This window comes from Vigna umbellata, chromosome 4 (assembly GCF_029865625.1).
Source record: "Vigna umbellata cultivar VRB3 chromosome 4, Vumbellata_1.0, whole genome shotgun sequence".
Lineage (NCBI taxonomy): Eukaryota > Viridiplantae > Streptophyta > Magnoliopsida > Fabales > Fabaceae > Vigna > Vigna umbellata.
The window spans coordinates 8,270,327-8,295,780 of NC_142168.1; the positions used below are offsets into that span (position 1 = coordinate 8,270,327).

Here is a 25,454-nt window from a genome sequence, read left to right on the forward strand (position 1 = left end):
AAGAGGGACGAAAACCAGAAACGGCCAATAGTTTAGGGACTAAAAACATATTTAATCCTATTTTTATTTTATTTTACTTTTTATTATTTAGAGTTATTTCATTTTATTCTTTTTTTTACGTTAGTTTCTTTTGTTGTTTAGTTTTATTTTTATCTTCTTTTGTTTTAATTTTTATGTTAACGTTAACAAAACAAAAAAATAAAAAAAAAACAAAAAAAACACAATAGTCAACTAAGCCTTTTAGGAATCGCAGACTTGTGCTTTTCCCCATTCTCAGTCTAGGCAAGCACGAGTTGAGCTCTCTTTCCTGCAACATGCCACAGCTCACAGCATGCTTGATATAGGACTCTCTTTCTTGCAACATACCACAACTCACAGCATGCTTGATATAGAAGACTGTTTTCCCTGCGATAAGGTGCTCACAGTGTACAAGCCCGAAAATCCCTGCGCAGAGCTACAATCATACATCAAAGAAGGGAAAGGATATCTGAATGGCTTTTGCCAACTGATCCAATTTAAACATAAAGAAGGAAAAAGACAAGGAGGAAATCCCAAGTCAAAGGATATGCCCTGATCTTCCCGAAAGCAGTGTGGCAGAGAGGAGCGTTTGTTGGTATCAAATTGCTTCATGATCTTTTTTCAAAGGGGGAAGCCTCAGTACAGGAGCGGAAAAAAAAACCTTTTGTTCTTTCAACTCCCTTGACCTTTGTTGTCTTCTAGGGAGACTTGTTCACGTTCGCCATAACTTTCTTGCACCTGTAAGAACATTTGTAACCAAAAGGAAATTCAATCCAAGAGAGTAAAGGAGACTAGAACAAAAGGAAATACATTTTTTCTTGAAGCTGCAAAGGTCCTTTTATACTACAAGACTCTCCATTCTCACCAACCATCATTCACTGACACACTACTGGAAAAAAGAAGGCCAGCCACAAGGAAGAAGAATCCACCTGAGGCACGGGGTTAACAAAGAGCGAACCAAGCTTCAAGAGGTAAACATTGCCTTGCACGTCTGTCATCATGTTTTTAGTGAGTTGTTTGCTGCATTTGATATCTCAGCTTTCACTTGTTGTTGTGAATATTACTTGCTATGTTATGTATGGTTGTGTATGATTGTTGTGTGAATCCATTCTCCATCACCCAATCTTAAACCATCATCCATCCCCTACTGCAACTCTCACTCACCTAAGCTCCAAGAGAATCAGGAAATCCCTCCGAAACCGTTCCTCCAGATGGTAGAGGCAGCACCATCCTCCCTCACACACACACACACTCATACACGCTTTCCCCTTTTGCTCTCCACCCCTCTGCTCCTCTGACCCGTAGCCACCTCAACCACATATCCTTTTCACTCCCAATTCCTCACCTCCAACAGCATCCATCATTCACCTCTGACCAAAAACCTCTGCGTCCACCATGTTTTCTAACATCATCATCATTCACACACCCGTAACCACCCCAACAACATCACCCACTAAAAATCCCAAGGGCTACCTCCACGCAAAGACAGAGGCATTCCAAGTCACGGCGTTGTGGTGCGGCGTTGTCGCGGAGGTGAGCGGCAGCACCGGCGAGGAGTCACGATTCGTAGTGGTGAACCTGGGAAAGAGTGAACCACATTCGAAGGGGGAAGGTGAGAGGGTAGTGTCGATAGCAGCCTCCGAGGCTGACAGCGCCGAAGTAGAGACAGTCACCGGTGCCAAGCGGCGGCAGGAGCGGGCGGTTCTCGGAGTTAGGGTTCGATCGGTGAGAGGAGGAGAGGGTGAAAACCTGACGCATAGGATCGTAAAGTTTGGCTTTGTGAGCAGCGACAATAGAGACCGGTTTCGTTGGTGGCTGTAGTCTCGAATGCGAAGAAGAGGAGGAGAGGAGAGAACCTGACGCCATGGCCGGCAGCGACTTTGACGACGACCAGTGGCGTCGACGATGACTGACTAGCGGCTGTTGTGGTGGTTGTCCTGTGAGCGCGCCTGAGAGGAGACTGGTACCTCTCTAGGGTTCCTGCTTTGCGGAGGAGCCCAGCTCCCTTTGGATTCAAGTGAAGGAGGAAAGGGACCCTAATTCTTGGACTCTGAAGGCGAAATGGGAGAATTCAATTGAACCCCTAATGGGTTTATGAGTAAAGAAGCTTTGGGCCTAGTGTGGGCTGCCTACTCTCTTCCTATTGAGACGCATTCCCCATTCGCACCCCCTTCTGTTTGGGCTGAAGTCCATTCCGTTTTTGCAAACCAAAAGAGCCTCAATTTTACTTCGTACCTCTACTCTGCACCCTTATGTTTATTGGGCTGTTTTGTTTTATGCTCTTTATTGTTTTTTTTAGCTTTTACTTGATTGTTTTCTTTTTATATTATTGTATGTGGCCATGTATGATAACTCCACTCTTGTATATTATATTTTATGTTTTTGTCGATTTTGTTTATTTGCCACAATATATATATATATATATATATATATATATATATATATAAAATATAAAAACCAAAAAATATGTTTTAAAGGTTAAGTACATGTGTGATCGCTCGCATCGTCCTTGTGCTAAAAACCTTTTCTCTTTCTTTTACAAAAAGATACAAAAAAATATTTTAAAGGTTAAGCACATGTGTGATCGCTGGCATCGTCCTTGTGCTAAAACCTTTTTTCTTTCTTTTAGCATCATCCTTGTGCTAAGAACATTTTTCTCTTTCTTTTATAAAAAATACCAAAAAAATATTTTAAAGGTTAAGCACATGTGTGATCGCTCGCATCGTCCTTGTGCTAAAAACCATTTCTCTTTCTTTTTTAAAAAAAATACCAAAAAATGTTTTAATGGTTAAGCACATGTGGAATCGCTCGTATCGCCCTTGTGCTGAAAACCTTCTCTCTTTCTTTTATAAAAATACCAAAAAATATAAAATTCTTAAAAACTAAAAACATCTACATTTTCAAACGAACTACCTTTCAGCTAGAACTACGTGATCCTTGATTCTCTATCAAAAGTGGAGATACGTAGGAGCAAGGCTAGTCCTTGTCAGGTTTACTTCCCCAAAAATCCAAATTTATCCATAATCAATTTCTCAAACAAATTTCTCAAACAATTCCTCAAACAAACTTTTCAAGCAGTTTCTAAAAGAACTACGTAACCCTGATTTCTCATTCTGAATGAGAATACGTAGGAGCGAGGTCAATCCTTGTCGGGCCCAAAAAACTAAAAAATATATTTTGTTTCTTTAGAGTTTTATTTTAGGGGATAGTTAAAGATTTTGAAAACCACATCACATTCGCGTATTTAGTTAAAGGTACTGCCTTCGGGCAGGCGTTGTAGGGTCCTAATACCTTCCCTACGCGTAACCGACTCCTGAACCCAGAATCTCATTTTCGTAGACCATGCCTTATCATTTTATGGTTTTTCCGTAGTTTTCCAGAATAAATTATGGTGGCGACTCCAATCTCTTTTTCAAACCCGTTTCTTTTTTGGATCGTCGTCCCGTCGCGATACCGGTTGCGACACATATGCTGTTGTTGAGGTAGAAAACAAAGACTCCTGGACTTGGTTCTTGGAGCTTCTCATTGCAGACCTTGATGAGGAAGCTGTTTGTGGAGCATGTACATTTATTTCAGACCAACAAAAGGTCAGTCATTGATAACAAATGTTAATTACAACCTACATCAGAAATAACTCAGCTGACTTGAGTATTTGAAATTGTAGGAACTTTTGCCAGCAATTCAAGATCTTTTACCTGGGGTAGACCAAAGATTTTGTATTAGACATTTGTATTCCAACTTCAAAAAGAAATTTCCTAGAAAAAACCTTAAACATCTGATGTGGAGGGAAGCAACAACCACATATTCACAATTATGGGAGGCTGAAATGAGGAAAATTAAAGAGATAAATGTAGAGGCATTTAAATACTTGATTGCAATTCCACCTAGGTATGTATTCACTTTTCTCCAAACCTTATTATGCTTTTACTGTTATATTTGCTTTGACAGTTATATTTACTGACATTTAAATCTCTCAGGTTTGGTCAAGATCTAGATTTACTCCTAGATCACAATATGACACTCTTGTGAACAACATGTGTGAGGGCTTCAATAGTGTGCTAGTCAGTAGTAGGTGTAAGCCACTTATTAATATGTTAGAAGACATTAGGGTTTACATCATGAAGAGATGGGCTACGAACAGGATAAAAATGACATTATATCAAGGTTCTGTGTGTTCTAAGGTTCTCAACAGATTTCAAAAGCAGTCATGGTTAACCAGATATTGGTTACCAAGGTAACTTCACACCTACAATTAATTTTTGTTCATCATTAAGAAGATGTTGTTGCTAACTGTGTTGTCCTCTTTGTTCTCATCACAGATGGTCATCATATCAATTATTTGAAGTCTTACATATTTCACAATTTGGGGAGCAATTTGTTGTGAATCTTGAAAACAAGGACTGCAGTTGTAGAAAGTGGTTAATTATTGGCATTCCTTGCACTCATGCCATAACCGCAATGAAATTCTTGAATTTAAATGCAGAAGACTACATTAGCCATTGGTTTAGGAAGTTTACTTATGAAGAGACCTACAACACCATCATTTATTCTATTAATGGTCAACTTGTGTCGGACATAACTTCATATCCAGATGTATTACCCCCAAAGAAGAGGACAATGCCAGGAAGACCCAAGAAGAAACGAAGGCTAGAGCCTTGGGAGTTGAAGAAGAATGACACTGAATTAAGAAAGGGTGGGAGCAAAAAAGCCTGTGCTGTCTGCAAACAACTTGGACACAATAAAAAATCATGTCCACAATGACCTACAACACCATGTGCCTCCACCAGATGTGTCTGCTGACCAACCTACTCAACAAACACTAGACACAATACCTCCACCAACAGATGTGCCTATTTCTCAGGAGTCTGCTGAATGTCCTTATCATGAATGAAGCCCTATTTCATTCCATTCTGAACACAGTCTTTTAATCTGTACTGATGAAGGAACAATGTAATATGACCTTTTTTTTTGGTGTAATGTGTATTGCTCAAGACATATTTAGTGATGAAGACAATGTAGTATAACTTTTTTTGGTCTAAGTGTACTTGATAAAGACATTTTGGTGTATTTTGTACTGATCAAATAATACCAGGTTTCTATTCTTATGTTATTGACTGAGTAAGATTGATGAAGTAATATCAGGTTTCTTTTATTGATGTCATCGTCATATGTTTATGATGTTTATTGACCATTGATTTATGATGTTACCTTTGCACTTCCTTTAACAACAATAACCCATATGAAATTTCATAAATCAAATAAGACAGTATTAAAGATCATTAGAAGTCAACTTTATAATTAAAACAAACAACATTCCAAAGATCATTCCAAAGAGCAAATTACATTCATATCAACCTACTTTCATCCTACTTTCATCAACCTAGTTTCATTAACATTGATATCACAATTACATTACAAACACATGTAACACACACCATCCCCATTAAAACCTTCATCCTTTTCTCCAAAATAACTACACTTTTCTCCAAACAAGCAAATTTTAAGCTTTTCAACATCTCTTTCTTCCATCTTCATCACACTTTGTTCCATCTTTATCAAACTTCTACCCACTTCTTCATTTCTTACACTAGCACTACTGTCTTCTACATTCACCACATTTCGAGAATCAATTACTTCTTCAGTGCACCACTCAAAGAAGTTGCATCCAATGAAATCTTCACTCCCAACCCGTGGAAGAACAAAACACACTCCCTCGTCAACGAAATCAAAACTCCCACCCTGTGCAAAATCAAAACCACACAATAACTCACATTTGTGCTTCCATTAAACTCACCTTGAAGTTAGGGCAACCCTAAAATCTTTTGCCCTTGTTTTTAGGGGTTATGGCAATGCGGAACATTGCAGGCTGGCCACAAAAGCAACTAGGTTTTACACCCAACATGCTCCCACTGCCAGAACTATGTTCAAAGCCCCAACCCGTACATTTGCAAGCAGAAGAAAAAACAAATATTCCCTCACTTCAACAGTGCTTCCACAACTCTTCGTAACGAAAACGAAAATGTTCAACACTTTCGAAATCAGGATTACTCTAAATAATAAGTTTTAGGACTAACAACATCACACGTGGCAATTTATTCACACAACACAACACCAATCAAATTTAATAAACAATGACTCATTTTAACAAGTTTATAGACCCGATTGAAACCGAAAAAAACATGATGACCCACTTGAGATTGACACACAAATACGAAAACCAAACGAGGGTTTAAACCTATTAAAAATTTTGCACATGTTAAAGTTTTTGAAGATAAAATTGACATAAAATTAAAAACAAAGATAAAGTTGATACGCTCCACAAAAGTGGAGACATAGAACGTAGATAAGTATGTCGTACATCTCATGGGTGGAAAGTTCAACTTCTAATTTTTTTTTTCGTTTTTCGTGTTTTACATTCCGTTTATCCGTGAAGAGGAAAACAACAGAACCAATGGGTAAAAGAAGATCTTCCTTAGAACGGGAACAACTCTTCGCACATGAAGCATCCAGCCATGTATAACATCGATCTTGGTGCGTGGATACTAAACAAGAGTATGACTATTACAAATGAAGTAAAAAAAAAACAAAGCAGAAGAGAATAATAGCACAAAGCATCTGTTGCTGAGGAGAACTAAAGAATAATCAGAAATTCAACACAATTCTTATTGACATGAATAACGGAGGAACACAAAATGTGAAGTTCGGTGACGTCAATACCACCAAAGGAAGCTGGCACATTCCCAGCAAACACTCTTCTAAGGGATGAGAAAACAATATCACTTTGGTAGCAAAAATGTCTGATGCACCTAAACTAGATAATGGGAAACAAAACAAATAGTATACACTCTACTTTGCCTGAGGATGGGATGCAATGAAGTCCACAGCATGTTTAATAGAGTTGATCTTGTCAGCCTCATTATCAGGAATCTCAAACCCAAACTCTTCCTCAAGAGACATCACAATCTCCACAGCATCCAAACTATCCAATCCAAGGTCATTTTGGAAGTGAGCATTCGGGGTAACCTGACAAATACAAATCCAAAAGTTAGCTAAATAAATAAGAAAAAATGGTTTCATTCATACATAGCATAACAGAGTCCGGTGATTAAACAGTGAAAACAAAAATCCATCATCAAATAAAACCATCCATTTATCCTTAAAATATCATTCTCTCTCTCCTATATAATCCTTATAAGTAATTTCTTAAGTATTAGAACGCATGCTAAACCGGCCCATAAACTAACTTAAATACGTATACTAAGGGACTAAATGTGTTTTCGAATTCCTATTTCTGTGGAACCAATCGTCTATTTGCATTTTCCAATTCACAAAACGGAGAAGCAACAGCACTTACGAGTTGGTAAAATTATGGGGGTTACATACTCACATTCACAATTAAGGTATTACTTTTACAATTTTAGATTTATTTAGATAATCTTCTGCATAAACAGTTCTGAAAAAAAAAGGTAAAAAATAAAATGAAATAAAATAATTTGTTCCCTCACCTAAATTTAACATTATGCACAATGAAAACCACCTTGTAGAGATGTCGATCATGCCTTTTATAACTTCAGAAATGGCGAAAAAATTAGTGGTTTAATTATTCTAATATTCTAAATTAGCATCTCTTCATACTGCTCTAACTACGCGAGAGATGCAATCAGTAACCGTTACGGTCAGGAAACAGTTGAACATCATTGACGTTGCAAGTGAAACGACTATGCGGAAAAGAAAGATTGAAACTAACGTGAAGAAGAAAGTGACGTGGCATTTGTCTAGGGTTGGCAACAATTGAAAATATAACAGGATCAATAAATTAGGCGTGAATTGAAGCGGTAACAGACGGAAATGGAGAGTAGAACCTTGGCCGGGTCGACTTTCTGGAAGTTTTTGACGCAGGAGATGACGCGATCTGCGACCTCGGACTTGTCGAGAAAACTGCCACGAACCTCTTCACAAAAACGGCGAAGGAAGACGGTGGGAGCGAGGGTTAACGGAGAGTTGCGGGGAAGAGCGTCGACGCGCACTCTCAGGTATTTGATCAATGGTAAAGTGCTCCTACTCGCCGCCATGGATCTGCTGCAACTGTGAAACCAACCTAGAACTCACTCTCTACCCTCTTCTCGTCTTTTCGATTCTCTCTTCTTTCTTATGTTTTGTTGATGATGGATCACAATAACCAAAACACACTCTTCTCTTCCATCTGCACAACCTGGGCTCTACAATTACGACCTCAGGCCCAACAGTGTGTGTGGCCCAATCTATCTCCAGGAAATACGTTTGCACCTCCATTTTTCTTCCTATACCCCAACATTTTATAATCCCCATTTTGCGCTTCGTGATTTATTTCTCTTGCCATTTTTGTGCTTCAATAGGAATTATGTGCATTATGTGAAGTGTTGGAGAATTTAGTTATGTTATGGTAGACACAACAAATGTATAGTCTAGGATATATTTTCAAATTTATAATCTAAAAATGAAAAAGAATAATAATTTCTTGAATTGTACGATAAAATATTTGAAATTACGTAATACAAAATTGTATTTTCGGATTCTACAATTTAAAAAAAAAAAGTTTTGTAGTTTGGATTAACACACTTTAAATTCTTAACTTTCAAATGTACAATTTTGTTGAATCATTCAATTTTTGTTAGAAGAATTCAGTACTTTTACATTAGAAATTGCAAGCTTACTAAAACTATAAAAAAAGAAAAATGATAATTATAAAAGTTAATGACATTTTGGAAAGTTTAATAACCCTTTGTTAAATTATATTGGCCAAGGTTAAATAACAATAATTTCTCCTCCTATTTTTAAATATTTATCCCTTCTATGTTTAAAATTATATTCATTATTCTCTTTATTTCACTTTAAAATAGCATATTAATCAATAAAAAAACTGCAGATGTATTGTTTGATATAATCGCCATTAAAGTATCAAAAAACAAAATCGGGCTCAGTGACGATAGCTTTTGCGTTAGAAAATCGCGTTGGAATTTCAGTCACCAGCAACCAAAACCAGAAATAACTGCACAGCTTAAGCTTCTGTATTGTATTGTATTGTTTTGCATCGCCCAGCCCCATGTTGGTGTTCTTCATTTGCGTATTGGTTTTCTTCATCTTTCTGTACAAATTCCTCACCGCTTATGGTATTTCATTTTTTTCACTACATTGCTTTCTCTTTTCATTTATCCTTTTTTTTTTGTTCTAATTCTCGTTTTTGATTTAATAGGCGATTTCACTTTGATGTCTAAGAAGCAACCTAAACGCGAAGAAATTGAAGATAAGGTTGCGAGAATCACACATACACATCCTTGAGTGTTTTCTTCTTCGTGTCTTACATAAATGACTTTGTCTTTTCATGTTTCATTTCCACCCAGGTTGTTTGGATTACTGGCGCTAGCCGTGGAATTGGTATGACAAGAACTCTTCTTTTTTTATTTTAATTTGATTTTTCCATTTCAGTATTATATTTCTGTTGGGTTGATTCATTCACTCACGTTGACCTTGGACTTCGATCAAATAAATATTGAATTCTAATTCGCCCAGAAATCACATTGATAAGTGAAGGAATCAAAATAATTGAACTTTGAAGAATGTAATCGAGGATGATTAATGATTGCAACCCACTTTCTAACTCATTTGTTTGAATGCGCACTCATTAGTATCTAATCTGCAATGCCTTATAGTGCCCATTTTTACTTATTTTATTTTATTATTTCAGATTTCCTTTTTGCTTACTTTGTTCTGTATAATCCTAGAAGGATTCCTTCAAAAAGCCAGAACTTTTCCCATAACTAATTTTGCTTGCAGAGCTGATTTCTTCTTCTTTTTGGTTCCTTCAATGATGTATGTAAAGGGGAGATTTTGGCTAAACAGCTTGCAAGGTTAGGGGCCAAGCTTATAATCTCTGCGAGGAATGAAATTGAGCTAAGCCGAGTAAGGACACAACTGAAAGGTATTTTTGTGTTGTGTTACTGGAAGTTTCATGTGCTAAATTAGTTTGTAAGTTATGTCCAAATAATGACATAATTCACATACCGTGATCTATTAATGTGTGGTTCGCATACCACCAGGTAAGCATGCACCTGATGAAGTCAAGATTTTACCATTGGATTTATCCTCTGGAGAGGATTCTCTAAGGATAGCTATTGAGAAAGCAGAATCCTTTTTTCCGGATTCCGGTGTTGATTACATGATCCATAATGCAGCTTTTGAGCGTCCTGTAAGTGACTTACTGCTTTATCCAATGGTTTATTTAGTACTTCAATATGCTTGTAAGTTAAAATAAGAGGAAATAGAGGTTGACTGTTATCCTTTAATTTAGAAGAACAATTTGTCAAGGCAGCATTATTAGTCACTATTTCATTCTATAGGGTGTTTTTGCATGCGTGTCTTTAGCCCTATGAGTTTGGAAACATTTCATCAGCAGAAATTCCTACTTCAAAGGTGATACTTTTTATTGGTTAGCATGCATTTCAGGATATGTGTAGCAACCATCTACATTAAACGAACACCAGCCCCGAAAAAATTTCATCGGATGATGCTAGCTTATCATTTCATGCCAGTATAATATAGTTATGATGCTTTTTTGAAAGCTGATAAAATTTCTCTTCACTTATCTGATAAAATTTTCTGATCATATGCTCATTGGATTAACTGTATTGTTAATTGATTATTTTGTTGTGCAGAAAACATCAATTTTAGATGTAACTGAGGAAGGTCTTAAGGTATTTTATAAAGGAGACTCTCACTCCTGTTGTTTAATTACCAATCCTTTACTTTAAAATTTGTTTTTATCCCTTTGTTAGTTTTCTTCCAAAACTTTAAAAGTAGAAATCTGAAGTTTTATATTACACTTTTCTCCTGATTAGGCTACATTTGATGTCAATGTTTTTGGGACAATAGCTCTTACAAAGCTCTTGACACCTTTCATGTTAAAGAGGGGGCATGGTCATTTTGTGGTGGTAAGCAGCAATTCATAATAATATCTTATTTTGGTTATGAAATCTGAATGGCAATAGTATATTAAATGTGTGTTTGTTTTCACGTTTATTTCCATTGAATGGCAATCCATGGATTTCTTCCATTCATGTTTGGATGCTTTGAAAAATGCACTAACCGCAAACCAGGCACACTCGTCTTAGCAGTAATCAGAAACTACAGCAGCTGGAGCTTTCAGGAAGATGTTTGTGACTGCATTGATTTATTAACCAAAACAAGTGCAACTAAAAAGAAGAGAGTAGTCACGAACTAGTCAGCTTTGCTGCTACATATTATCTGTCAACGATTGATAATAAATTTAACTTTTTTGGTAAAATTATATTGACGTGTTATATGTTTTTGCATTAATTGCTGAATATGCTAAGAACTAATGCACATATTTTTGGAGAACTTATTCAATATTTCTTGTAACCCCTTTCCCATTCATAAACTGATAATCTTTTGTTCCCTTCATTTGCAATAAGATGAGTAGTGCAGCAGGAAAGACACCTGCCCCAGGTCAGGCTGTATACTCTGCTTCCAAATATGCGCTCAATGGTTACTTCCATACCTTGCGTTCAGAGGTATGTAGACTGTGTACAGGAAGGGATGCAATTTACCATGATAAACCATACTATAGTGCACAACTGGAAGATAAATGTAGGTTTTGTCTAATGAGAAAAAAAAAAGGGTATAGTGGATGTTGTTTTATTGTAATTATCATACTGTACATAGTCATGCACTACTAAACATTTAATGGTGACAGCTCTGTCAGAAAGGGATCCGAGTTACTGTGGTCTGTCCTGGTCCAATAGAAACGTCAAATAATGCTGGATCAAAGGTTCCATCTGAGGTTTGTGTATTTGTTAATTCATGCATTACTACTGCAAAGAAAGACAAAACTTGAGTGAATTTTTCTTTACTTTCTTCCAACCATAGTACGTAGTACGTGTATCTTTGGAGACTTCTAATACTATAGAGTGATAAATGAAGATACACAACATTTTTTTCTGAGCTTATACATGCATGCTTTTCAAGAATGAAGAAAAAAATTTCCTTGCTCATTTTTAGCAAAAGTTGATGAATGTAATTTTTACTAAAGAAAATGGCATGTATTCAAAGAAGCAGCATAGTGGAAGATGTTGGAGTTTATATTATTCTTTCCCTTTTGCCTTTTTATTGTTGATATTGTTCACTTTAACTAATGTCATGTGTTCTCTGGATATATCAATTGAGTCATTGACAGATTGTTTCATTCATGTGAAATTCTGACTCCACAGAAGCGTGTGTCATCTGAAAGGTGTGCTGAGCTGACTATCATTGCTGCAACCCATGGCTTAAAGGAAGCTTGGATATCATATCAGGTAAAAGCATTGATTAGAAATGTACTTCTGTTTCAATATGTCGCCATTTTTAAACATTTATTCTCTGCATTTTGTGCAATGAATCTGCTTCATACTTGTTCTGCCGTTTTTCGTACACGCCACTTTGTTTGCCTCTTACACAAGTGAATCTCAGGTGTCTGTTTAGATAAAGCAACTTCCTTACAATTTGTCATTAAATGTGTCAGTGTGACAGTGTCTTGAGGTACATTTCATGCAACTGTTCGAATAATTATGTAATTGACGTGAAGATGTAATAATGCTCCCTTGTCAATTTGTTACATCATGGAATTTAAGTATGATGCTGGGAATATTTGTTCATGCTTTACTTTATGGAATCTAGAAGAGTTTTTGTTCACTCCTCCCGAAATATTGAATGCTTTCATCAATTTAAAATTTGGTTGCATCTAAGCATTTGGCTTCTCACGATAAATAGTCTAATTGATGTTTTCAATTAGCATGAATTAAAATTTCCAGTTTGCAACTTTAATCCTTAAATTTTTTTTGCGTGCAGCCTGTGCTTGCTGTCATGTATCTTGTTCAGTACATGCCATCTGTTGGTTATTGGCTCATGGACAAGGTATTTTCTATTAATTATATAGTATGCATTTTTGTAACTTTATTACGTATTTTTTTTCTTTCTTTTTTTTGCTTATGTGCTACTGGACATCGATCAAAATGAATACAAATATTGATACCTTGTACAAATGACTGTAGGTTGGCAAAAATCGAGTAGAAGCTGCCGAAAAGAAGGGAAACACATATTCTTTGAGCTTACTGTTTGGAAAAAAGAAGGCCACTTGATGCCCATCTGTGCATGGTTTTCAAAGATTTGCATCAAATATATTTTAGTTAAAGGTTCTCTATCAAAATGAATAACACCCTTTCTGGCAATTGACAGAATAGTGTTATATATTATTCCAAAACGAACAATGAAGGTTTATAAACTTTCAGTGGGCGAGCCATTCTGCAATACTCCACATTACTTCTCAAATACAGAACATTTTTTTTATGTGCGCGAGCCTACGGTATATTTTTGTTGTTGAAGATGGAGCTGCAGAAAACTTGGATGATGTAAGGAGTCTAGTTCAGTAAAAACAAATGGCAGGTGATACTCAATTTCCAAATATCACTGGAAGAAGCCATTGAAAAGTGTACTGAACTCGATACTTCGAGGTCCAAAGTTGCATTAGTTGTCCATTATATACAACACCCAGTTAAGATAATATTAATAATTAATGCAGTCATAACCAACAATTAAAATTATCAATGGAGAATACTTGCAAAGCAGCATACTATCTAAACATAATTTTGCATTGGAATTGACTACAGAGAGCACCTAATATAACAACCAATCCGTAATCCATGAATACAAGGGGGTATATTAGTTAACCCCGCTTGTAGACAGTGACATATTGAGCTTGTATTTGAGGTAAGATTTGATGAAAGGGTCCAACTCGCCATCCATTACAGAGATGACATCTGTGGTTTCATGCCCTGTTCTTACATCTTTGACTAGTTTGTATGGGTGGAATACATAGTTCCGTATTTGTTGTCCCCATTCAGCCTTGACTGCGTCCCCTCGAATCTGCTTAATCTCTGATGCGCGCTGCTCTTCAGCTATAACCAACAACTTGGCTTTCAAACGGCTTAAAGCTTTGATCTTATTCGCCAGTTGCGATCTCTCCTCTGCACCATGCTTGTTTAATTTTAAAACTTGCAATTAAAAACACATGTTTGAATTGGATGCAAACTAGAAAAGGCTCAAGTAACCCTCAAAATTTAACAAAAGCATTGGTGGACATACACAGTCCATACCAAATATTAGTGAACCTAGACATACACAGTCCATACCAAATATCAACCGGAGTCCATCTTTAACAAAAGTCCAAATACACTACATAGTACCATTCACGCAGTATTTTGATCTGTTAGATGTATGCAAATGTGCAATGCACAAAATAAATTATTGATAAAACGTTTTAACACAAACCAAGTAATCATAACTGAAAATTCAGAAAGTCACCACAAACAGTTTCAAGTTCGATTATCATATACGTGTTCCAAACAAAGAGGGCTGTAGTGATTAGCTTACTGGACATTACTGGGATCACTTTGTGCTTATAGATTAGTTTCCTAAATGACTACTTCTAGATTCTGGTCATACTGAAAGGGTTAGAGTGGGGATCAGAATTCCCAAAGAGGAACAATTAGCGGCATATATTTGAAACTTTGGTTCATTGAAGTAGATTGACACTAAATTATTTTCAAAGTATATTGTCTCCAAATATGAGTTATCTTTATCTTAGAATTTATGATGTATTTGAAACTACGAGCAGGCATATTGCCAAATGCAACATGGAAAAGTACTTTAGAAAGGTGTGTAATATATCCAGAAAAATATACTATTGGGATTAAATAATTCCCAAAGGAGCTGAACAAAATAAATAAATAAATAAATCCCAAAGGAGAAAAACGAACCTGTGCAGCGAACAGTGACACCAGTTGGAATGTGTGTAATCCGAACTGCAGTTTCAACCTTGTTGACATTCTGACCTCCCTTTCCACCTGCTCTTGAAAAACTAATATCCAGGTCCTCCTCGGGAATTTCAACATCCATAGATTCCTCTGGAAGAAGAGGCATAACCTCAACACCAGAAAAGCTTGTCTGTTTATAGATATTAAAAAATTAGAGTTTAAAAGAAAATATTATGAATATGATAATTAAAGGGAAAATAATATTAACGATTCATCAAATATCTAATAGCAAATCTGTAGAAAATGAATAAGAACTTTTTTTTATTGTATTCGTGAGGCAAGGAGGGGAGGAGTGGACATTACACTAGCATCATTGTCATTCACAAACACGGTATTTCAGCTATCTGAAATTCAGCCACCAAAATGTTGGTTATTACCTGACGAAGCCCTTTGGCATTAAAAGGTGATTGACGAACAATGCGATGCGTTCCTTTCTCCCCAGACAAATACCCATATGCATAACGACCTTCAACTTCAACAGTGGCAGACTTAATTCCAGCTTCTTCTCCGGGGGATTTCTCAATCACTCTGGTCTTGTATCTTTGTTTCTCACTCCATCTCATGTACATTCTAAGAAGCATGTCTGCCCAATCCTGTTCTGGAGATGATAAATTTTGTACAGAAGTTAAAGCTGAATAGGCAGAATCGCCATTAAGTACTCAAATTTCAAAATATGATACAAATAAAAAAAGGAACTGGAAAGATGGATACGTTGGTTTCATCATCTCACACTAGACAGGGCAAATATCCTGTAAGCTGGGATGGAAATAAAATCAGTAAAATAGGCCCCACATATAACTACTTTTTCTAAACGGTGGAATTTTACTTCCGTAACAAACCCACGCCCCATATATTGGGAGATCGACTGTCCGGATTTATTGCATGTGATATGACTGTTAATAATCAATACTTGGTAGTATAGATCAACAAATAATGCCAAAAGGCGGGAAAGGTTAAATGTGTTGAGACATATAGGTAGTATTCTAAAGTCATAACTCAACAGCAGGACAAGGAAAAAGACAAATTGTAGCTTTTCTGGGCATTCAAGTTCTGACATTCTACCAGTACAATCTATCAGACTAAAATGTTTTCTTTTCACCTTGAACTAGGAATGGCAGAAACAAGTTCATTACTATATCTGAATAAAGATAGCTATTTACCTGGGCATCAGTACCACCAGCACCTGCTGTAATAGAGATAACAGCGCCTTCTTTATCATAAGGACCAGAGAGAAGTTGAGTCAGCTCATATCGATCTAGTGATTTATTCAGTTCTTTAATAAGATTGGTGGCCTCATCAAAAAGTCCTCTATCAATGGATTCCATTTCCTCAGTCAGCATAACTATTGTTTCTGCATCCTCAACCTACATTCATTGTGACGAAGATCCATATTGGCACATAGCTTAATTTGCATTAGAGTAGAAGTGGGAACAATATGAGCCCGCAGAGAGAAACGAAAGATTTAGGCATACACCATACATATATCATGATCCAGCCCTCTTTAAAAGCCAAGTCTACAGATGGGATGATTTCCTTTTCCCCAGTCTGCTAGTCGATTAGTTCCTTTCGGTTTTGATGTTCTTTTACCACTAAGTTTTCTTTAATTTCCTTTATATAACTATTGAATAAAATATAATAATTTTATCAAATGTTATACCAATTTGAACACTAAATGTTTAAGTTTCTTGGCATGATGGAAGGACTTCGCATTGAATGGCTCTGAATAAACTTTCAGGTCAGGTCAAGCTTTTATATTTTCAAAAAAGCCCCAGTCAACCCCTCCTAAGATGTGTAACAAGTCCGGCTTAAACCAATGTCTTGAAGATAGGACCTGTTTAGGCAACTGCATAGTTTAGTCTAGTCTAGCTTTCTAGCTACTCCCATCCTATTACAGTAAATATAATAAACATATTTAGCACATATGGCCAACATACGGGACAAAAAACCTAACAACTTTTATAATAAGTTCATCACTGAAACCATCGGATCAATCTGAATGAAACCCGTGAACAAATCTATTTTTAAAATTTGCCATTTTCTTTTAAATGAAGGAATTAGAGAATAGATTATAAAAAATAAGGGCAAGAAAGAATAATTGGGAGATTTAAAGAAAGGGTCAGGGACAATTTTTGTGCATCACTTAGAAAAATAGATCAATCCTTTTCCTTTCAAAAGAAGAGGCACCCAAAATGCAGGTACACAAACAACATTTAAATATTCTAATTTATTTTTACAATTGTAAACGTAAATTCATTTTAATTAGTAATGTAAAAATAATTTTAGAGAAGAGCGTGGTTGTAACACCCTGAATTAGGCGTTACAATTTTTGTTCCATAAAATACATATATAATTTTTTTTTTACCACCAACAAAATATTACGTTATTTATTACAGCACAAGTCTTCTGAAAATAAAATTCCATACAGTTCATAAACTTCTGAAATTTAAAATTTCACACAGTTCGAAAATTCAAACGTAGATTTATTTTAGAAATTCCCCATGTCTCCTTTTTCCCACAGATCTCTCATCTTCTAAGCAAGTCTGGAACCATCTGCTAATTCATCTAAAATAGTTTCTGCTCCCGTATAATATCACACATTATACGTTCATTGCATTCACATACACAAACACAAACAGTAGGGTGAGCTAAGCAAATCAAGAAATATACATTATCCACAATCCTACTAATATCACAAGTGTGGCAATCAGTCCAATACATGCATCTCGAACATACTCAAGAACAGACTATTACATTGATACTATATAATATTTCTCAAGTCAGAACTATCAGTATATTTACTAGAGTCAATGCAACATATTATTAACCTGCCTACTTAAGCAAAGCAGTCAACAATCCTTCTGTCTACTTACCAAATGTGATACTGACTACTTATCAAAGTAATCTAACGAGGTGATCTACTTACCAAAGTAGTACAACAAGGTGATATTGTCTACTTACCAAAGTAGCACAATAAGGTGATATCGTCTACTTACCAAAGTAGTACAATAAGATGATATTGTCTACTTACCAAAGTAGCACAATAAGGTAATATTCCGCCTACTTACCAAAGTAGTATGGTTTATGTCAAATTAATCTCTCATTATCTCACCTACTTACCAAAGTAGCGTCCGACTTCAAACATCTTCCCTCCCGACTTACCAAAGTCGTAGGAAAATAAATAAATTTCGAATTTACAATTATGACAATAATTCTTATACTATCCATCAAATTTTACCATAAACTTATTTACAATTCATGATTTAACTCAAATAATTATTACCAACTCAGTAATATTCAATATAATTTTATATTCTAATATAGAATATATTATATTACTTATCTTCAAATTTTCAAAATACAACTATACATCCAATTTAAGAATATAATTATTCAAGAATTTATCCAATACAAATAAATTTACTATTTCGTGGAAAGATTACTCTTCACTCATATCAATAATTAAAATCTGGACCAATCAGACTAACAAACAATATGTTTAAATCATATGGTAAAATTTTCAGTCCAATCTAACGGTTAATGAGGCGGAAATCATAATTTATGTATAAATGATCCAAAAACATAAATTAAGCAGTATTGAGATCCCTGAGAAGATACGAAACTAATATCTATAAATCTGTATCTCCGATTTAAAATCTGAACGGTCAAAGTATGACACTATCTTTTAGAAACAACATATTAAAATTTCAGGGTAATCTAACGGCTAACTAAGTAGATATGGAGGTTTTACCGAGGTAACTCAGAGACAGAAGTTTAAGTGGTTCTCGGTTAAACTCAAAATGCGGAATGAATTCCTCTAAGCACAAACATCTAATTCCAAATCTGAACGGTCAAGATCACCTAATATGTCTTATGAACTACATACTAAAGTTTGGGCTCAATCTAACGGTAAATGAAATATATATAAAATTTTTACCATTATAACTTAAGAACATAATTTCAGTGTTCATCAAATATTTCAAACTTTCGAAATTTCTTTCTCTAAACATAGACCTTCAATTACAAATCCGATCAGCCAAATTGTATTAATATGTCTTAGGGATCATATATCAAATTTTGAGGTTGATCTAACGGTCAAATAGGTCAGAATCTATATTTTACCGAGACAACTTAGTAACAGAACTACAGGGGTAACTAATTTACTCAAACATGCAGGATTTATTTCTCCAAGTACAGACTTCTATTTTCAAATCCGAACGGTCAAAGTGTAGAAATAGGTCTTAGGATTCACATATTAAAATTTTAGCTAAATCCAACGGTGAAAACAATTAATAGAAAAATTTCACCACAGTAACTCGAAAATAAGAAATTATAATCATGAAAACCAAATTTTACACAAGTCAATAGATACCTACCATTACCAAAATTTTGACATATTCATACTCATATTCATGATCATAACAAGAAAGGATTAGCTCCCCTACCTCTTCTCCTTGCAAGCAATTCTTCACTCTTGATACTCCTAGACCACCACCTTTGCTTGTTTTCACTCTCAAATTCAAAGAAAATTCTAACTTAAATCCCTCTTCTCTTCTCCTCCTCTCTTTTGGCCTTAATAAGCTTATATCAAGAGAATGAAGCCTCTTGGAAGATGCTTGCAGTAATACAATGGAAAGAAAAAAAACAAACAAATGAAAGGGATGGGTCCCCTTAACCAAAACATGCACCCATGTTTCACGGGAGACAAAACATCAACCTCCATGCTTCAATATTATCTTCTTATTTTCTATATTAGTATTAATTTCTTTTTTATTATTATAAATTTATAATTATGTCCCTCCTTTTAATCTTTTTGCCAGCACAAATTGCATCAAATTCAAATAATTAATACAAGAAAAACCAAGCTAAACAAAATGCTAAAAAAATACAAACAATAGTCTTTATCTTACATATGCAGAATATGTTTGAAACTAATTACACTAACCAAAAATTTATTTATTTATTATTATTATTTTTTTCGTACTTTCTACATACTAATGCACACCATAATTAATTATTCAAAACCACAACATACATAAAATTACTTTTATTTTTCTATAGGTCTTAACCCACAGGTCCCTGGATCCTCTAATAAACTTGTTCTTCTGAGTAACTCCACCTTTTATGTCAACTCGGTTTCGGTTTATTTCCAGTAACTCCACCTTTTTTGTCTTCTCAACTAAGGCTGGAAATTTCTTGATTTCAAGAGGTACAATCATTCTCTTCAGGTCATATCTCAGACCCTGCTCAAATCTTTGACACTTCCACCCTTCCGTCATGTGCTGACTATAAAAACGGATAAGATACTCAAACCTATCGATGTACTCTTGCACCGACATCCCATTTTGACGCAAGGCCAAAAATTCTTGCTCCCTTTCGATCTTGGCACTAGTCGGGAAGTACTTTTCCAAAAACTTGTCCTTGAAACTATTCCAAGTAATAGCCTCTTCATCATATTCCATCAGTCGCTTCATACCATCCCAACAGTACTTTGCTTCCTCTTTCAGTATGAAGGTTGCGTAATCTAGTTTTTCCTCATCTGTGCACTTGATCACATGAAAGATCTTCTCAATGTCCTTGATCCAAGCATCTGCTTTATCTGGCGTAGCCCTTCCATTGAACCTTGTTGGGTCGTGCCTCAAAAAGTCATTCAGCCTCGAATAATTCCTTGGTTCCTGAGTGGTATGCTGCCTCTCCATTGCGTTGATCATCCGATCAACAGCCCGATTAAAATCATCAATTGGAGGTGTTTGACCAACATTGTTAGATCGACGTGCCATGTTCTACCATATATGTCAAAAGAAAGTAATTCAAACACAAGTCAAAACAATGCATATCTCTACCTTTCAAACCAGTGCTCTCCAAAAGAGCTACATAATCATCACAACAAATCACAAAATCACACAACACAAGTTAACGAGCTCACTTCCCAAAAGCCCCAAAAGATTTTCGAAAACCATTGCTCTGATACCAAACATTGTAATGGTATCAGAGCCTGGTTTCGATCCAGGGACCTGTGGGTTAAGACCTATAAAAAAATAAAAGTAATTTTATGTATGTTGTGGTTTTGAATAATTAATTATGGTGTGCATTAGTATGTAGAAAGTACGGAAAAAATAATAATAATAAATAAATAAATTTTTGGTTAGTGTAATTAGTTTCAAACATATTATGCATATGTAAGATAAAGACTATTGTTTGTATTTTTTTACCATTTTGTTTAGCTTGATTTTTCTTGTATTAATTATTTGAGTTTGATGCAATTTGTGTTGGCAATCTTTAGTTAAAAGGAGGGACATAATTATAAATTTATAATAAAAAAAAAATTAATACTAATATAGAAAATAAGAAGATAATATTGAAGCATGGAGGTTGATGTTTTGTCTCCCGTGAAACATGGGTGCATGTTTTGGTTAAGGGGACCCATCCCTTTCATTTGTTTGTTTTTTTCTTTCCATGGTATTACTGCAAGCATCTTCCAAGAGGCTTCATTCTCTTGATATAAGCTTATTAAGGCCAAAAGAGAGGAGGAGAAGAGAAGAGGGATTTAAGTTAGAATTTTCTTTGAATTTGAGAGTGAAAACAAGCAAAGGTGGTGGTCTAGGAGTATCAATAGTGAAGAATTGCTTGCAAGGAGAAGAGGTAGGGGAGCTAATCCTTTCTTGTTATGATCATGAAAGTGGTATCAGAGCCTAGCCTCTCCCAGTACGGTGTGGTTCGAGGACGAACCATGCGGAAGCTGGTGGGCATGTGACACCCGGACACTGACGAAGGCGGGGAGTGATCGCCGGTGCAAGAGACATGAGGTGCAAGAGACATGAGGTGCAAGGGGCACAGACAAGGAACGGCTCCTGGCAGACCTCGAGTGGAAGGGACACATGGATGAATCGAACATACACCGGAATGAGAGGGATCTAGAGACTGTATAGGTATGGGACTATACAGTTGAAGGATAGCTTAAAGGGATTGATTTGGCTACTCATATCACCAAATGCATTTGCTTTTCGGTAGCCTAACTCATAAGAACTCCATGGTTAAGCGCACATTGGAAAGCCTCGTGGTGATGTGTGGGGGCAGTCAATACTCTCTGTAAGTTGCCGGATGAATCGAACATACACCGAAATGAGAGGGATCTAGAGACTGTACAGGTATGGGACTATACAGTTGAATGATAGCTTAAAGAGATTGATTTGGCTACTCATATCACCAAATGCATTCCCACTAAACCTTGGGGTTCCCCATTCAGCCAGGACTTTTAGAAAGGACATGCTGGTCCTTCCTAAAATAATTGTTGAGAATCAATATAAGTAAATCTAACCTGGGTTTTAAAATCATTGAGTAATTTTATCTTCTCTTTGACATCAGCCAAGGTCGAAAGAATGTTTTGAGCTTTGGCCCGATTGTCCCAGAAAGAGATATCTGCTGCTTGCTCCTCCAAATTGGCAAGTTCTTGCTCCAATAGTTGTAGACCAGAAGACTCTCTAATCTCTTCAACACGTTGCAACATAATTTCAACATCCCTCCTCAGGGAGTAAAAATCTGCAAAAATAACACCAAGTTATGTGCTACTTTATGGCAGCAACAAATCCATAATTGTTAGCAAGTTTCCTCTGATTAAACCATTCATGAACTATTATGAATTATATGATTATGATCATGAAACAGCAAGAGGGAAAGAAGAAAATTTCAAGCGCCTTATATCTAAAGAAGTTCACAGGATAATATGCAAATCTACTTATTTAGTTACAAACTATATCTTAGATTGCATCAATTTGGAAAATTGAAAATAATAAACATCCAAGGTTCAAAAGTGGTCTTTTTGTGTTGGCATTCCTTTAATTAAAAGGCTTCCGACTCCCAGTAATTGAATACTAAAAATCCAAGGAACCCCTTCCACTCAACTACAAGTTAATAGAACAAAACAATTGAACTTGTCACACAGGGGGCTTGGTTTATAATTGGAAAGAGATAAATGCCGAAGCCATGTTAGCCGTACTATAAACACTGAGTGTGTTTATCCAATATGCACATACAGAAATGAAACCACATCAAATTTTCATTTAGTTAAAGCAATAGTTTATAGCTTCTAGAGGAACGCTACATGGCCATTGACGTGAAAAAAAATACGCTATAGTAACATCATGTCACCTCAAATCCAATGCTCGGTTTGCAAAATTTATTTTGAATGAGATTGATTTTGGTCGTGAAGATTAATTCTCAATTGATGTGATTTACGTTTGAATGTTTTAATTTAAAGACAATATAGTAGTACAGCTCAAGACAAAAATTTTATCCAACACAACAGCTGACCGAACATTTTCCAACTCAAAATCAATTCTGGATGCATCAATTTGTTGACGTTAAACCAAACATAGACATTTTGATTGATTTTTCGAAGGGATCCATTAGGGAGATTCAACAACAATAAAGTCACGTCTACATACACTTTAAATCCAAAACCTTAACACATCCCCTTCAACCCAAACTTTAGACCTGTTTTATCAAACAACAAGACACGCTTATGTGAAACCTCTGTCAAGACTTTTGATACAAGAAATCATAAGATTCTTCTCCTATTTGATTCTCATGTGAGCCGGTCATCATGTTCAGTTGTTCATCTTTACCTCAACATCGACTTAGCCTCGTACTTGAATTCCCAATTCATTTGCCTATAACAATTGCCTATAACATTTATGTGAAATCACGATAACTAATAAAGTTAACAGCCAGATTAGCACTTCTAGAAAAATATATGGCAGATGTTATCTTAGAGAAATTATGCGAGAGTTTTTACAAATTAGTTTATACATAAGTTAATTTAAACTTTTGAATTCAAAACACTTACTAAAAGGTTAAACTAAAATAAGATAAAAAAAATAAAAAGAACTTATATTTTTGACTGAAGACGCAGGTAAAGTACCTTGCAGAGCCCATTCACTGGCATCGGTGTTCTCTCCTTCACCGACACTCAACTGGTTCTCCGGCGCCGCGAACAGAACTGCCACAAAATCCACAAACACAAGAATGTATACTAATTCAGAGATCGGAATATTATAAAATGTGAAAATAAATTGAATAAACAAAGAAAGTAAATAGGAGGAGAAGAAAATGAATAGTGAAAAAATGGCGGAAAAGAAAATGAAATTACGAGACGGTAGAGAAACACGCGAAGAGGAGAGAATGGTGGCGCGAAAAGATAAGAAGGGGAAGTGCTTAGAAGGATTGGGGATTTGTTTTGGAATGAGAAGAGAGCGTTTGCGCGTGGCGAATAGAATGGTGCACAGAGGCTGAGAAACAACCTCCATGGCTATCGAGCTCGAAAGGTAAGGAAGGGAACAACCAGATAAGACACTGCTTCACACTCTTCACTGCTTATTTGGTTTGTCAAAAAATGGATATTTGTGTATTAGAGTTCAATAATAGTAGAAAATTTACTTTATGAGATATAATAGCACGACTTAAGTTTATAATGGTGAAAATTTGGATTTTTGGGTGTGTTGATGATATGGGTTATGAGAAATATAAAATGGTAGTCAAACCTTTGAGAAAAACACAAATGAAAGATAAAGATGTTGCAAGAAAAATAATTTAGTTGTAATTGAAAGAGGTGAATTGGGAAATATTTGAAGTTAGGAAAATAAGTATTTCAATGAAGTCTTTTTTGTTACAGCTAATTAGGTGCAAGTGACCAATTTTTGTAATAATTTATGATATTCGAAATTAGTTAAAAATGTGTAATGAATATTTGATCAATTGTTGTTAGTGGTTTATAATATAGACAAGTATGTGAGTTTTAATTAGAGGGGCATAATTACTCCTAAAAATGTTGAAGATTTATTGATACTTATATTTGTATCAGAGTTTCATTCATATAAATGTAGTTGATTCCACAAATACAAAATATGTAATATAAGTATTAGTATGTTAAACATTTTGTAACTATACGATTGATTTCATGTAGTTACAATATGAATGTGATTGGTTTCACATAATAGTAAAATGTTTACTTGAACTAATCTTATATTTTCATCTTGAATATAATATATTTGAAGTCTTGAACTTTGAAGGATTATTTAAATATTGGACATACTTTCCATTTTTTTATTTTGGAAAAACTACTTTTGGTATTTGTATTTGTTTAAATAAGGTTTAATATTTATTTTGATTTTTATTTTTATAATTTCTATTTAATGTGGTTCTTACCTTTTTTAGTGTTCAAAGTGTTTTATTTTTTTTAACTTTTGTTTAATTTAGTCATTTTTTTTACAGCATCTAAATCGTTAACATAGTGTTTATCTGAGCTCAGTGAATACGTGGCTGTCATTTTGTCTAATATACTTGCCCATGACATTGAAGTAATTAAGATTTTCTGGCTTTCCAAGGCTGGCAGTGAAGTAATTAGGGTGTTTTTGGTTTCCCATGTCAGTGAAGCAATTAAGGTTTTCAGGTTTGGGTTTTCATTTTGCAGGTTGTTGCTATTTCGCAGTGGTTCGTGATGGTTCTGTGTTGCAGGTGCATGGAGGACACGCGATTATG

The 25,454-nt window shown here is 35.4% G+C and overlaps 3 protein-coding genes across 4 annotated transcripts; 1 reads left to right on the top strand and 2 right to left on the bottom strand.

The window, feature by feature from the left end:
* Positions 1-6,657: 6,657 nt before the first annotated feature.
* On the bottom strand, positions 6,658-8,184 carry MTACP2 (mitochondrial acyl carrier protein 2). Its single transcript, XM_047299279.2, has 2 exons — positions 7,881-8,184; positions 6,658-7,041 (listed from the first exon to the last, which is right to left on the bottom strand). Exons 1-2 carry the CDS (start codon positions 8,088-8,090, stop codon positions 6,865-6,867), a joined length of 387 nt encoding a protein of 128 aa, XP_047155235.1. The 5' UTR covers positions 8,091-8,184; the 3' UTR covers positions 6,658-6,864.
* A 750-nt stretch (positions 8,185-8,934) lies between these two features.
* LOC124826451 (NAD(P)-binding Rossmann-fold superfamily protein) lies at positions 8,935-13,395 on the top strand. Its single transcript, XM_047299277.2, has 12 exons — positions 8,935-9,167; positions 9,251-9,306; positions 9,399-9,432; positions 9,878-9,976; positions 10,095-10,243; positions 10,710-10,748; positions 10,893-10,985; positions 11,487-11,585; positions 11,768-11,854; positions 12,282-12,365; positions 12,898-12,963; positions 13,101-13,395. The coding sequence occupies exons 1-12, from the start codon at positions 9,101-9,103 to the stop codon at positions 13,185-13,187; spliced, it is 960 nt and encodes a 319-aa protein (XP_047155233.1). The 5' UTR covers positions 8,935-9,100; the 3' UTR covers positions 13,188-13,395.
* A 281-nt stretch (positions 13,396-13,676) lies between these two features.
* On the bottom strand, positions 13,677-24,350 carry HCF109 (high chlorophyll fluorescent 109). Of its 2 annotated transcripts, XM_047299275.2 has the most exons (7): positions 24,067-24,316; positions 23,839-23,916; positions 22,237-22,457; positions 16,082-16,285; positions 15,299-15,514; positions 14,865-15,051; positions 13,677-14,072 (listed from the first exon to the last, which is right to left on the bottom strand). In XM_047299275.2, the coding sequence occupies exons 1-7, from the start codon at positions 24,221-24,223 to the stop codon at positions 13,768-13,770; spliced, it is 1,368 nt and encodes a 455-aa protein (XP_047155231.1). In that variant the 5' UTR covers positions 24,224-24,316; the 3' UTR covers positions 13,677-13,767. The 2 variants fall into 2 exon arrangements, with proteins under 2 accessions (XP_047155231.1, XP_087967486.1); XM_088111360.1 differs by lacking the exons at positions 13,677-14,072; positions 14,865-15,051; positions 15,299-15,514; positions 16,082-16,285 and adding an exon at positions 19,854-20,701 and having other exon boundaries at positions 24,067-24,350.
* Between the last annotated feature and the right edge of the window lie 1,104 nt (positions 24,351-25,454).